Source organism: Copadichromis virginalis, linkage group LG10, assembly GCF_057382275.1.
Source record: "Copadichromis virginalis isolate Kocher_CV1m ecotype Utaka linkage group LG10, C_Virginalis_male_GT1.1, whole genome shotgun sequence".
Taxonomy (NCBI): Eukaryota; Metazoa; Chordata; class Actinopteri; order Cichliformes; family Cichlidae; genus Copadichromis; species Copadichromis virginalis.
Window position 1 is genome coordinate 29,474,365 of NC_140627.1, and position 14,831 is coordinate 29,489,195.

At 40.5% G+C, this 14,831-nt stretch overlaps 1 protein-coding gene across 1 annotated transcript in view; it reads left to right on the forward strand.

Annotated features, from left to right (window-relative positions):
• The window catches only part of lig3 (ligase III, DNA, ATP-dependent), a 20,171-nt gene continuing 5,340 nt past the window's right edge, over positions 1-14,831 (forward strand). Inside the window, exons 1-14 of the mRNA XM_085470991.1 lie at positions 1-407; positions 2,030-2,610; positions 3,749-3,859; positions 4,562-4,780; positions 4,888-5,039; positions 5,166-5,332; positions 6,063-6,140; positions 6,962-7,130; positions 9,222-9,377; positions 10,328-10,459; positions 10,576-10,655; positions 13,590-13,677; positions 13,755-13,832; positions 13,962-14,085. Of these exons, the coding sequence (XP_085327117.1) occupies positions 2,058-2,610; positions 3,749-3,859; positions 4,562-4,780; positions 4,888-5,039; positions 5,166-5,332; positions 6,063-6,140; positions 6,962-7,130; positions 9,222-9,377; positions 10,328-10,459; positions 10,576-10,655; positions 13,590-13,677; positions 13,755-13,832; positions 13,962-14,085 (2,107 nt within the window). The 5' untranslated portion in view covers positions 1-407; positions 2,030-2,057. The remainder of the gene's footprint in view (positions 408-2,029; positions 2,611-3,748; positions 3,860-4,561; positions 4,781-4,887; positions 5,040-5,165; positions 5,333-6,062; positions 6,141-6,961; positions 7,131-9,221; positions 9,378-10,327; positions 10,460-10,575; positions 10,656-13,589; positions 13,678-13,754; positions 13,833-13,961; positions 14,086-14,831) is intronic.

The window sequence follows — 14,831 nt, forward strand, 5'->3', positions numbered from 1 at the left end:
GCAGCCCATGCTTCTTAGCCTACACACTAGCCCCTTTAGGATTGCTAGTTGTGTCAAGTTAATCGGGGTTAAGCAGAGAGTTTCCGGAAATGGTTGCTTGTCTTTTAAAATAAAGCGCGAAGTTTCCTTTTGGACACAAATTAGGGCACCTCTTACTATTTTTGTAAGAGGACGGTTTCTTGCAATTAGTACAACGGAGTTACATACGAGTCGTAAATAGTCGGAACTGTTCTCAATCGAACTACTACAGATTTCAGTACTTTTATTTTTGCGGAGCCAAACCGGAAAGGCTTTGCATATTTAAATTGCAATTACGCTGACTTAACGTCGCTGGGCTGTTGGCTAACAACAATGAGGAGTGCTAGCAGTTTAAAGCGTCCTATTACCGTTTACTCGGCTTCTCTAAGGTACAGTACATAAACACGTGTAGCACTTTTAGTAGCATGTTAAAGTATTTGTGATAACTGGTGTGCAGTCTATTAAGTCGACGTGATAATTTCCTTCGGGCGTAGAACAAAGTGAGCATTGCTAATGCTAACGTTAGTGAGCATATCCACTTGCCTTCGTGTCAGCAAACTTACACGTCGGATGTTTTGGAGGTGCGCTTAACGTTAACATTTAAAAATGCACGTTTGTGTAACTGAATAGGCACGCTGTTTTTTTTTTTTTTTCTTTTTTCAAATATGCGTAAATATTAAAATAAGTCAACGTGTACTTTGTGTCTTTTCCAAAATCCTTTATTAGCCTTGAACTGAAAACATTGTGTTGCATTAAAGTCACTACAGTAAAGAATAAACAAGATAGAAAAACTGTCCAGTGACACTCTAGAGCACTTTGATACATCTGTGTTCGTTAATCCTTTAAATTTTAGCTGTTTGCCATTATTCCAAAGCTTATATATGACATGTAATAGTCTTTTACTTTTTTTGTTCTGTCCAACAGGGTAATCCGTGTGCTCTTTTGTTTTTTGTAGATTTGTGTTAGAGAATTGTAAGGTCATGTTTGTATGCATGGAGCATCCTGACCTTTTCCTTGTTTACTGCCTACTGAAATCTGTGTAATTTATCGTCGAAATGTAGGGCTTTTTTTTTTTACTTAAAAACTCTGAATGGAGCCACAGAAGATATTGGAGCCTTATAAAGAAGGCTACACAGCCCATTACTATAAGTCAGCCTATCAACGTTACTAATAGGTGGAGGAAACAAAATTATTTTCCCACATGCGGCTACTCTGTTGCAGCCTAGTTATGCTTATCTGGAACTGTTAGTATTTTCATTATGATAATGCCATTTGTATATAATTTTTGTAAGTGTTATTTTTTTTTAATCTATTTATTTTATTACCAACAAAAATTTTTGAAATGCAAAAGTAGCCTATTTTGACAATAAATAAAACGTATAACAACACAATAGCTTTAAAAGTAGTAAAACAAACAAAAAACGACCAGTCTAAGTTTCATTTTGTGGGCTTTTTTTGTTTGTTTTTCTGTTTGTTTTTTGGATTCGTAGTCCATTTCTTCAGGGATTGCTAATTGTTTTGTCAAAGCCACCTGGAGCCACAAGAGCGGGATCAAAGAGACTCATGTGGCTCCAGAGTACCACTGATTTAGGTCAGCATTGCATGAAGTAATTCAGTTGTGTCGTTAAAAACATTTTTATATGAATTTTATGTAAGTGCTGAAATATTACAAATAATGTTTTGTCATACTGGCCCTACTAGCTTTCCATTTATCATTAATATTTTGGATTATACAACTATAAATTGTATTAAATTGACTTAAAAAGGGATCCAATGTAATAAATTTGCCTTTATGAACCCTGCAGAAGCCCTGTGAATGTGCAGTGGGAAGCAATGTTACTGCCTAACTGGAATCAGGAAATTTACACTTGCAATGAATGCATAACATATTGCTGAGTCAGTGAACCTTTTATTAGAGCTGTTAGCATTAGGTTTTTTTTAGTATATTGACGTACCTTGTATTTAAAAGAAAGCTGTGTCATTAACCATTATATCCTTTTGCTTTTTTTAGGTTCTGAACTGTTCATCATTGCAACTTAATGCAGAAAACTCTCATTTTATTGCTTCAAAAGACTATCTGCGTAGTCCTAAATCCCAGTGGAAAACTTGTTAGATGTCAGAAACACTTCAGGTTGTGTAGGGCCTTTTCTGTCTATTCATGTGCTGAGCGTCTACCTTTGTCTTTTCATGAGTTACATTTTACAAGGAAAATCTCTGCATTATCCTCGGTATCCCAAAAGCACAGTCTTCTCCCAAACTATCCTCCCTGGCTTTTCCTGCATCAAAGTTTCTCCAATCAGCCGGATATGGCAGATCAGAGGTTTCTCGTTGAATATGCCAAACGTGGCACAGCAGGATGTAAGAAATGCAAGGACAAAATCCAGAAGGGAATAGTGCGCATAGGCAAAGTTGTGCCAAACCCTTTCAGTGAGTCTGCAGGGGAGATGAAAGAGTGGTACCATGTGAAGTGTATATTCGAAAAGCTGGAAAGAGCCAGAGCCACCACGAAGAAGATCGAGGATATCACCGACCTGGAGGGCTGGGAGGAATTACAGGATGCTGACAAGGAGATCATAAATAAACACGTTTCAGGTACAAAAGCCACTCAAAATGTAAATTTCACATTTTTAAAATGCTTTTTATGCAGAAAAATTGTCTGTGAACATACATTTATTGTATATTTAAACCCTTCTACTGCTCACAGGCAATATTTAAGCCTTGGCCAAAGGAAAATTTTACCCATTGTTGGAATCAGATCAAGCTCCTGTGTTCATAAAGTCAACAGTCAGTGAATCTCAGCTGCAGTGCACTTTTGATGTGACCTGATCTATTCTTGAAATTTCAATTCACAATCCCGCAAATCAGTTGAAGTGCAGCAGCTGACTGATATACTAGTAGTATTGTGAATACATGTGGGATACTGACATGAAACCAGTGGTGTGGCTCACATCTTCCCGCCCAGTGTCAACTTACTTGTTGTACCCGTACAGATAATTAGATGGCCGTTCAGTGAAGGCATGGCAACATGTTTACTTAGTGTTTGTCAAGTGAAAGCTGCAATAATGTGTCAAAAATATTTGTCAGTAATTGACTCGCCCATTTATTGTATATTTATTTATAGTTAAACTGTCATTAGGGAAAATGAGATTTAATTTGGATTTATGCATCTATATTAAATCTATGCAGGAGCAAACCCCTTTGAAACTCTATGCTGTAACCTGATGTATGCCTTCCTGGAAATGTAACTGAACATTATTGTAATTGTGAATTGTTTTGATTTTTTTGTAATTGACTGGAAGACAGTGGATCAACTTGAAGCCAGAAACTCAACAGCTAGCATTTTGGTTGCAGTGCAAAAGAGACACAAGTATAAATGCTGTAAGCAGCGTTGGGTACTTGCATAGGTTGTGTATAGATTTAGGGCATACATGCAACTTGTGCTTTCTTTGCTTCTCTTGAGGAAAATGATTAATTTCCTGGTTTCCTTGTGTAGGCTGTTAAATGCAGGTTACAGGATAATGAACAAACAGCCATAAAGACTGTAGGCATGCCCTGGCTTATGTATTCATATAGCATTATACAGCAAACTCTTTGATATGTAGTCTTGTGACAGCTAGGTCCCATACACATCACTTATGTGTGATCTCACTAGTATATTGTCAACATTAAATAAATAAGTTAGGGCATCTCAGGTCTTCTTTCTTCTAAATCCACTCGCCTTGTCTTGCAGACTTGATGGCCAAAGTTAATGCAAGTCCAAAAAAGAAGGTGCAGGCCAAGCTGATGGCTCCCCCCGCTGACCCATCTGTCAATGCGCCAAGGAAGTTTTCAGGCTTCACTGGTGAGTTATGTCGAAATTCAAGTCACTCAGAAAAAAGAAAAAACAGTCCTTATTAATTATTAATTTACACGCGTTAACATGCAAAGAATTCACAAGATAGTCACTAGCAGTTGTGTAAACCAAATACGCACATCACTTACATGCTTCTGGGTCTTTTGTATGCATAGAATGAATGTTGTCAACCTGCCAGGGACTGCAGGTGGAAATGAGCCTGTGAGGCTAAATCTGGCAGTTTTCCATAATGGACCTAAATGCATACGTTAATTAAATTAAATTAAAATGAAAACACTTTAGAAAAGTAAACAAACTTATGTGGGATCTTTAAAGCGGTTTTCTGTTAGTAGTTTCCCTTTGCAGCTTATAGCTCAATTACAGGTATCCACAAGTCAGCAAACTGAAGCAATAAACAGGTGGAAGCAAAACTGCTTTCATATTCCCAGTGGTGATGTAAGCCACCAGTAATAAACTGGATTGAATAGGCAGGGAAACTCGTGCACTACAGTCTGAGGGCCACGGCCAGAATAGGAATAAAAATAATATGAATGTGGCGTGCTCTGAAAACAATGGTTTCAGCCAGTATCAGTGTTGTAGAGAATTCGGGCTTAAGTACAAAGGCTGACATTTTTCAGAATCCACTCCGGCCCCTTCATAGTGATCAATAAATCATGGTCTCTGCACTGTTCCCCTTCACTCTCCTTACAGCAACAAAGGCTGGCAGTTCTAGCAGCAGCCCTGGGGCGTCCTCTTCCCCTGCCAAAGCCAGCCAAGGCAGCGCGCTGTCCACCCAGCTCTGTGACCCCCAGCACAAAGACTGCCTCTTCAGAGAGTTTCGCAAGCTCTGTGCCATGGTGGCCGAAAACAACAGCTACAATACAAAGACGCAGATTATTGAAAAGTTCCTCAGGAAGGGCACAAGTGGAGGTAGCTGTCTCTCTCTTATTTTTTTTCTACCTTTTTCTGTATATATACAAAATCCAGCACGTCATCTTTACATTTCTGTGAATTTTCTCCTTTGTCTTCCATCCTAGATAAGTTCCACGGCGATCTTTACCTGACTGTGAAATTGCTCCTGCCGGGTGTTGTGAAAAGCGTCTACAACCTCAATGACAAGCAGATTGTAAAACTCTTCAGCCGCATATTCAGGAGCAACCAGGATGACATGGTGCGCGATCTGGAGCAGGTCTGTCGTCCATAAATCGTCACTCTTACAGTATTTCGGTGTTCGAAGTGGACAGACCCTTAACACGAACGCAGAATTACAGGCTCTTGACATCGTGTCTGTTTTTGTTTCGTTTTTCCTTTTAAGGGTGACGTGTCTGAGACGGTGAGGATGTTCTTTGATGAGAGTAAATCATTTCCCCCAGCTGCCAAAAGTCTCCTTACCATCCAGGAAGTGGACGCATCCCTGACCCGACTTTCCCAGCTGACGAAGGAGGATGAGCAGCAGAACGAGCTGGAGGATATTGCCAAAAAGTAATAAAACACATAATCATTTTTTATATCAGTCAGGCTGAGTGTTAAAATGTTAAAAGATATGGTAATTCTTACAAATAACCCCAATAAGGCTGACCTTGGTGTTTGTAGCTGCACCTCTCCACGTGACGTCTTTGCTTTACTGTCTGTAAAAGTTCCGATAGCTCCATAGAAGCAGGAAGACGTACTTAGAGGTTCCATTTTCCAGTATTTATGGTACAATTATTTCCTTCCACTTATTATTTTTTTCTTATGGCTTTTTCTATTGCCTGCATTTGTGTACTTTTCCCTCCTTTCTCGATTGCCTGCCTCGGGCATGTCTAACACAAACGCGTACATTATCCCAAGATCTTTATTTGACATTCTCCCCTCCGCTGCAGCAGACACCAGGCTATGTTTGTTTGTCATAAATTGCATCTTGCAAGCTGTAAACAGACATGGACATTATTTTTTTGCTGTACCAACTAAAGGGTTTGCTAGCATACTATAACATTAATAGGGCAAAGCAAGTAAAGTGAACTTGCAGTGCTCAAGTGTTCGTCTTTCAGCTGCCTCTAACGAAGCAGGTTCTTTCTGAGGTGTGTGCAGCTTCCATTATTCACTTTAAGGCATTTTAATCCAATCATTTTATATTTGTCATTTGTTTGCTTTTAGATTTCGTCTTCCCGAAATGTTGTAATGCTTCAGAATTTGCTTCACAGTAATAGTCTGAATTTTCCCTTCCCTACAGATGCACCAGTAATGACCTGAAATGCATCGTTCGCCTAATTAAGCACGATTTGAAGATGAACGCTGGTGCTAAACACGTGTAAGTATCTTTGGATTATTTAGTTATTCTCTTTGAACATGACAGAGGCAGGTTTATTTTACGCAAAGATGGAAAGTCTGAATAGTGAGGCAGTTGCTTTAAAGCTGCATTAAATCTGCATTCTCTCAAATGACCAGAAGAGGGCAGCTCGTCCAGTTTCAAAAAGTCACTGTGAAGAAGGTTATGGAAAAACTACCCTGTGACTCCCATCATCCGTGTTTCTGTTCTTAATCTCTCATTTCAATTCATTTTGATCACAGTAACATCATTTTTGTAAATTATGGTCCTCATTAGAGAGAAAAAAAGGACAAAAAAAAGTGCACACCAGGATTTTTGTGGCTGTTGGGCAACGTTATGGTGACTATGACCATCTTGTCTGTGTAATTTATGATCTTTACCAACCTTTCATTCTTTGTGGTCATAAATTATACATTTCAGGTAAAGATATGTGGGCTTCTGTAAAAATAAACGTAATAAATCAAGGCTACAGATGCACTGAAAAAGCACGATCCTTGATCCTACAATGAGGGCATCTGTTAGGCACTGTTATGCTGCGTGAAGGCATTTAGAGAGCAGGGGTGCGCAGTAATTTTCCCAAGGGGACCACATGACAAACTGGGACTGTTGTGAAGGACTTTACCAGTAATTTATAAAGAGACAAAATTAATATTGAGCAGAATTGAGTTCAGCTTATTGCTCGTCCCTGCCCTAGAGAGAAAGGACACTGCTGTGTTTTCTCAGTCAGATGCAGGCTGACCATCATGTGATCTGTGATTTTTATTTTTTTAATAGCAGCCTGTCATTGTTGCCTCTTTATGCAGCTTGGATGCAGTGGATCCAAACGCTTACGATGCCTTCAAGGCCTCGCGTAATCTGGGAGACGTGATTGAAAGGGTGTTAAAGAATCAGCAGGAGGTGTCCAATGGTTCAGGACCTAAGAAACTCCTCACTATCGAGGCCTCACTTATGACCCCCGTCCAGCCCATGTTGGTAAGGATTCCTAATAAAAAGTGTCAAATTATACAGTACAGATGCACATACACACGGTCTTTGTCTGCTTTTAATCTCCGAGTCTTCATGTGAATGCAAAGCTGAGGTGTTTGAACCACAGTGATGTAAAAAAAAAAAGAGAAGAAGAAGAAGAAGCAGTCACATTTAAAAACTATGTGAGCTAATTCAACTTAATTAACTCAATTAGGGAATAGAGGATGTCTGTCATCTGACCTTTCTGACCTCATAAATCACACAAGACACACATGCACAGTACAAAATTAAAATATTTACATAAGTATTAGGATACTTTTCCCCAAGCAATGGCCTCATTTATTTTGCCGATTTATTACACGTGTCAGGGGACGGGACGGATGTTACCTGTGAAAATAAACCAGGATATAAATTAGGGATACAGACACGGTAACAAATTAAAAGAAAAAGTTAACCCCTGACCCCGGTGTGTGTTAGAGGGAAGTGACGATACAGATGAATATAAAGTTGCCTGGAGTGATCACCTTTAACCTGTGAGGAAGCAGCTCTAGCCTGGTGGGAGTGGTCTATAAGAGGATTGGGTTAATCAGGGGTTTGATGAAAATGATGTGGATCCTGTGCTGCAGCATTCACAGCCTTCAGATGTCAGCCTAAATGAACACCAGAATATGGTCACTGTGTCGTACTTTGGTCAAAGGCAGTGAAGTTGTCGTAGCGCAGGTGCTTGTTCGCATTTCGGTACTTCCACGTTTCTCTTTAAAATAGTCTAGACAAACATCTTGTTTGTAGATTGAGCTCTGAGCATGCCTCAAGGCTTCTGCAGCAGTAAATCTTGCAACTCGTACTTTTGTTTGCCGTGGTTCACTGCAAAAACATCACAATGTAGTGATTAGAGGTGTTAAATCTGATGTGTGCTCAAAGGCTTTGTGCAGTTCTGTATGCAAGGAAAAGATGTGGATTACAGAAAATCCTCAGTTTAGAAGGTCAGCTCTTCTGTCTGTCGTCATTCATCCTGAGCAAAAGTACTTTTCTGTGCAGCGGTCGTTAAGATGGCCATACATCAAGTCTAAACAAAGCAGTCCCAACTTCACACATTCACTGAGAGAACGACTGGCTATTCAGCTGAGTCACTCTGTCTGTTTGCAGCCTGCTTAAAGATTTAGCATGAGCCAAAGTTTACTTTATGTTAAGTTAAAATGTCTGAATATTTAGAGAATATATTGTTTTTTTTGATGGTTTGTTACTCGACAGCCAGACACGCAGCAGCTGGATCCTACAGATAACTCTGCACTGCAGACACGTAACTGTCCCCAACCCATCCTGAAGTGCAAATATTAATTCAGCATGATTTAAAATGTGTTTTACAGACCATTAAATTGCACATTACACAGCGGCCCTTTAATTACACCAAATAAAAGAAAATGGAAATGCGCTGCAGCTATCCCCGCATTGCATTTTAGGTTACAAATGATTAGCACAGGCTGTTCTCTAACGATCCACAGGCGAGCAACTTCGGTGTTATTAGTTTTAACTTTGTTCTCCTAACATGAGCTGGCAGAAGATGAAGCGCTAGATCATCTTTCAGTGGATACAAAATAGTCATTTAGGTTGGTGTTGTGTACATGAGTAGTCACTTTGAAGTCATGGCAATAATAAATAAATTTTGGCCATCTTCTGTCTGTCCACATCATGTAGTTGCCTGCAAAACTTCCTAATGATTAAAGAAATTCAAGGTTTTCTAATGAACCAGGTGTGCTGCTGAGGTTCCCAGCAACAGAAACCCTGAAAGATCCCAGGAGGAGACTTAAATGTCACCGTTTGCCCTCTTTTTGGCGTATACTGACATAAACTTAAGTTTTACAAAATTTCATCACCCTCGTGGTTTCGAACTTGGTGATTCTCACTGGATGTTTTTATTAATGGTCTCATATTGTGAAGGAAATTGTTGAATCTACTGTTAATCCTACATGATTGATAACCTTTTTTTCTTGTTTGTCTTCTTAAATTGGATCAACCTTGGGAAACCTTTCATGAAAAGTAAGTTCACATAAAGCAATTAGAACTTCAGAAACGATTGTTTCCTTGTTGTGGTTTCAGGCGGAGGCGTGTAAATCCATCGAGTACGCCATGAAGAAATGCCCCAACGGGATGTACTCTGAGATCAAGTACGATGGCGAGCGCGTGCAGGTCCACAAGAACGGAGACAACTTCAGCTACTTCAGTCGCAGCCTCAAACCAGTGCTGCCTCACAAAGTCAGTCTTATCGCGCACATGCACAGACAGCACAGATGCAAATGTGCGGGCTCCCGGTCCGTGAAGCTATTTACTGATTAATGTAACAATGCTCATCAGGATGCAGTGTGTTCAGGTTTGCCCCGGCAGGATTAGCAGCTTAAAGGTATTTTCCCAGCGTGAAATTCAGACATTTCCCACAGTGATTTTCCAGCATTTGCTTTCTCAGCATGATGCACAGAAACTTAAATATGCAGGAATAAATAGCTCTGCATCATGTTCATTAGCCCTTTGAAATTGCTTCGGTGCACACAAAACGCATTTCACAACAATCATAAAGAAGAGGATGCCAAGCATGGCACAAGTTGGAAAAAGCCATGTAGCTCTTGTGCGTGATGTATACACACCATATTTTTCCAGGCTTCTCATGTGGAAGTGCAGCCTATGCTTTCTGAGGCATTTTAAAGCCTGGTACTTGTTTTTATGGTGTCTGCGGTCCACTTTTAGTCCTCTAGCCTGAAGGCTTCAGACATTTTGTCTTGAGTGACCGTCTTGTCATTGCAGCCCATCAGCCAAATGGCTAATTATGCAGCCTCAGCTGCTGTAATTAGGCAATTTATGTTAATGCTAGGTTAACATTCTGTGGGGGTGGGAATGGAGTCTAATTACAACAGTCCAAGGTACCTAATGTTCTTTATTCTGATGAATGATAACGGCAGAGAACTGTTTAGATCATCCCCCACAGTGTTATAAAAGAGGATGGTGGGTACAAGCCTGAACCACGAGCATCAAATGTCTCATTTGATCTTTGCTTTTTAAAACATTTTTTGGTTGAAAATAATGCACTTTATTAATGAAACCTATTGTTTTTACAGGTTTGTGCTTGTTGTAATAGTTGTTGTTGTTGTCACATGGTATTTGTTTCCACTCAGTAACTGAGCTCCCTGTGTGTGTCTGTGTTGATGTTTCAGGTGGCCCATTTCAAAGAATACATCCCTCAGGCTTTTCCTGGTGGCCACAGCATGATACTGGATGCTGAAGTCCTCCTAATTGACACAAAGACCAGTAAACCCCTGCCCTTCGGGACCTTGGGTGTACACAAGGTGAGAACACTGCAGCCACTTTATGCTCTTTGTTTTGTCACACAGCTTTTTTCCCTTTCTCCCTCTTGGCTTTCTTGTCACCCCACAAACCTTCCTCTCCTCTCCTCTCCCTTCAGAAAGCAGCCTTTCAAGACGCCAAGGTGTGCCTTTTTGTTTTTGACTGTATCTACTTCAATGGTGTGAGTCTCATGGAGAGGTAATGCTCTTTCAATCCATCCTTTGTCTCAGAAATGACTTTGCACTTCACTGTGCAGAGTAACCCCTTATGGGGATGATGCAAGCATGTCGTTTTTAACATTAATAGGCTGCTCTGTCCTTGTGGTTTGCTCACTCGCTGTTATGTGGTTAATTTGTGGTTTTATGGAAAGATTTCACTTTATTTGCAGTCCTTTTTTTCTAACGAAAGAAAATAATAACTTATTATCAGTACTCGAGCTTGTATGTCTGGAACAGGGGGACTTTGAAATGATTAATGAAGGACACTGAGGACCAGTCTTCAGCATCTAGTGACCTTCAAATTCCACATCCACTTGAGCAAGAGTCGTTCATGTAACAGGGTGTCTGAGGATCCTTAAAAATCAAAATTAATTTATGCAAACCTCAGAACCAGAATCACATTTATTTCCAAGTGTTAACACAAACAAGTAATGTGACTTTGTGTAACAGTGGTGCAAAAGAAAAATTACAATATATAACAGCTACTTTCAGCTGCTCCCTTATTATATCGAAGGTAGCTGTAGAGCAGGTCATGTACTAATCGGAAGGTTGGGGATTGATCCCTGCTTCAGTCTGCATGCCTAAGGCTACGTTCACACTGCAGGCGAAAGCGCATCAAATCCGATTTTTTTGACCCTATGCGACCCATATCCGATCATGCTATGACAGTGTGAACGGCGCAAATCCGATATTTTCAAATCCGATCTGGGTCACTTTCGTATGTGGTACTGAATCCGATACATATCCGATGTTTTAGAAAGCGACTGCTGTTTGAACGGTCAAGTCGCATTAAATCCGCCTTTTACGTCACCGACACAAGACTGAAGCCAATTATCAGCGCCCGAGAAGACATCGCGAACGCTTCCTAGCCATCCAGTGTAGATGTCAGTGAAACTGTTGGGAAGACAACGTAAACATTTTATTTGTACTGTATAATCTGCAGATTCTGACAGAAATCTGCAGCTATCCTTTGAAGCACCGCTCCTCTCTTAAACGGCAATAAGGATCATTATTAGGTTATTTACATTATTATGTAAATAACAAAATAACTTAAAGCAAAAATTGGGAAACGTAAAGTCCGAAGTCTTTATATTAACGGCCATCAGTCAAACAATACTGTTTGTTCTTGGTCTAAACAGAGCGCGTTGTGTGTGACATCTTCTTTTGCGCATGCGGGCCGCTTTGAGCGTTCACACTAGAGCGCGTTTGCTGTCGCATTTTATTTGTAGTGTGAACGAGGAGACAAAAAAATCGGATTTGATCAAAAAATCGGAATTGAGCATTAAGACCTGCAGTGTGAACGTAGCCTAAGTATCCTCATACAAGATGCTGAGCCCCAGTTTGCTGTTCACTGTGTTCATCCAAGTATAAATGTGAGTGAATGTTTGATACAAAAGCACAAAATCATGCTTGTGTGCTCAGGTAGAGTTTGATTTGGTACATACTTTTTTTTTTTTAATGCCTTCCACAAATGGATTTTTCTTCCTCGCAGGAACGAACCAGAGATCTTCAATTTGTTGGACAAATACTTAAGCTGTTCTTCTATAGAGGCACTATGAGAATATATAAATATACATTTTCAAATGTATATGGAGTGCAGTGGAGTCCAATGTGCAAATGTTAATGGGCTGAATAAGCATAATGGTGTGTTAATGGAAAACAGTGATTATAAAGTGAATCAGTGGAGGAGGCTTTGTTGAGCAGTTCCGCTGCAGATGGAAAGAAGCTGCTGTTTGAATGCAGTGAAGTATTGATCCCGATGGGTTTGCAGCTTCCTGCCAGAGGGGAGTGACTCAAAAACTTTATGTCCAGGGTGAAGCCTAAACCATCCACTTCACTGGGCATGGAGCCATGGGCCTCTCTCTTCTGTGGAAACTTCAGTTCTTTACTTTAATGATTCGGCTTCAAATGTTCCTTTTTGATAAAGCTTAGAGTTATGGCTTGATCAAGTGACCTTGAATCCTTCCTTAGTTATGCTCCTTTGGACACTGACTACTGGGGGACTTCCCAGAATGCACTGAGCACTTCTCCAATACTCCCTCCTGCCAGAGGGGATTGGCTCCAGAATCTGATTGCCTGGCATCAGAGAGTTCATAAAAAGGGACCTTTTATAAGTCATAACTAGCTTTGACTAATCACCTCTCTCTCATGGTGATATGAGCCCCGTGAGTTTACCCACAATGCACTTTTTTAATGCCCTCCTGTGTATTATCAGACAACAGATTAAACATCCAGACTTCCAGTGCTTATTTCCTCTAACTGTATGTAATATAAGTTAAACGGTGAAGTTTTCCTATTAAAATTGTGACACATGTAATGATATTTATGCTCAGAGTTGCTCATAGAAATAATGGTATAAAGTATAAAGTTGATTTACACAGAGCTTAACTGTGTTTTCCACTCCTGAGAATTTCGTTGTACTTACTAAATTTATGAAGTTACTCTCAAAAAGTGCTGCACCCACCCTTAGATAATTCAAAGGCCTGTAACTGAGTGTTTTCGTAGTATAAAGGTAAAACTTTGAATGCCTTTATTGAATATACTTAAAGTTAAAAGAAGAAGCTTCTTTCAGCCGCTCCCTTATTCACAATGGACCGCCACAGCATAGGTGGGCATATTTTGTTTTGGCTGATTTTATCTGGTATCCTAAAAATTACTGTACCAAAACATTGGCTGATTCTGTGGGGCTCAGCTGGGAGGCACTAATTGATTCTTCGTGGAATAACCCACCAGCACAGCAGATCAGGTGAGGACTATAAAGAGCAAAAATGTGGAGGTGGGGATGCAGCAGAGGATTTTACCCGTGCGAGTGGAGTTTGAATCCCAGGCAAAGCCAGAAGTTTACAAACTTTTAGAGCACTGCGGAGAGAAAACGTGGATTTTCACGTGTCCGCTGGCTTTCTGTCTTCTTCAGGCCTCTGTGTGAACGCAGGAAGTTCCTGCATGACAACATGGTTGAAGTCCCCAACAGGATCCTGTTCTCAGAGATGAAGCACGTCACTGTAAGTATAACTGTGAATGCGTCTTTGTGCTGTATGCGTACACATGTTAAAAACGTGTGCGTCTGTGTGTGTGTCAGAGAGCAGGGGATCTGGCGGATATGATAACTCGTGTCATCAGGGAGGGACTTGAAGGTCTGGTGCTAAAAGACGTAAAGGTGAGTTGGTTCATTGATGACGGCGTTTGGTAATCAGATTTATTTACTGTTCAATTTCTCAAGTTATGCTTAAACTGTACGTGTAGCTGAAACATTGCGATGATGAGGCTTTATATCTGCGTGTCTCAGAGCACCTATGAGCCGGGGAAGCGCCACTGGCTGAAAGTAAAGAAGGACTATTTGAATGAAGGGGCGATGGCAGACACAGCTGACCTGGTGGTGCTGGGAGCCTTCTACGGGAAAGGCTCAAACGGTCTGTAAAGCCTTAACCATCTGCTTCATTAGGCATGGAGTCTTTTCCCATTCTTGATGCTTTATTTTATTCACCCTGACAATTCTGTTTCGCCATAAAATGAGGTGATTTAAGCCATTTTCACACATTTAATGGATCACTGAACTATAGACATTACCCAACAAAAGCACATGTGGGAATGCAAAGACCTCGTTGCACTATACTATCCAAATAGAGCACTTTTCTCTGGTTTATTTGTGATTTTTACACGTTTTAAAAGTAGAATGGAGGCAGAGCCTAAAGCTGTCAGGGCCTCTCTGTTCTGTGGAAGCTCCAGCTTGTGTTCAGGAGACAGATACCATCTTTACTTTAATGATTCGGCTTCAAATGTTCCTTTTTGATAAAGCTTACAGTTATGGCTGGATCAGGTGACCCTCAACTATTCCTTAGTTATGGACTCAGACTGCTTGGACATTTCCCATAATGCACCGAGCACTTCTCCAGTCACCCCTTTTCTCTCCTGGTGTGGTTAAATGCCGCTACTGCACGCCGTTAACTTTTGACTGATTTCTCTTTATTTTGTGGCCTCTTTCTGTGCTCTTTTTGTTTTACGCCCTCTTGTGGTGGATAGCTGTTCCTGCTTCCTGTTAAAGGGGATTTCTTTGTTCCTACTGTCACCAAGTACAGGCTTATACTGGGTTGTCTGGGCTGTAGTCTTTATCTTCCAGTACGATAGCCCACTGAGACAACTGCTGTTGTGAATTGGA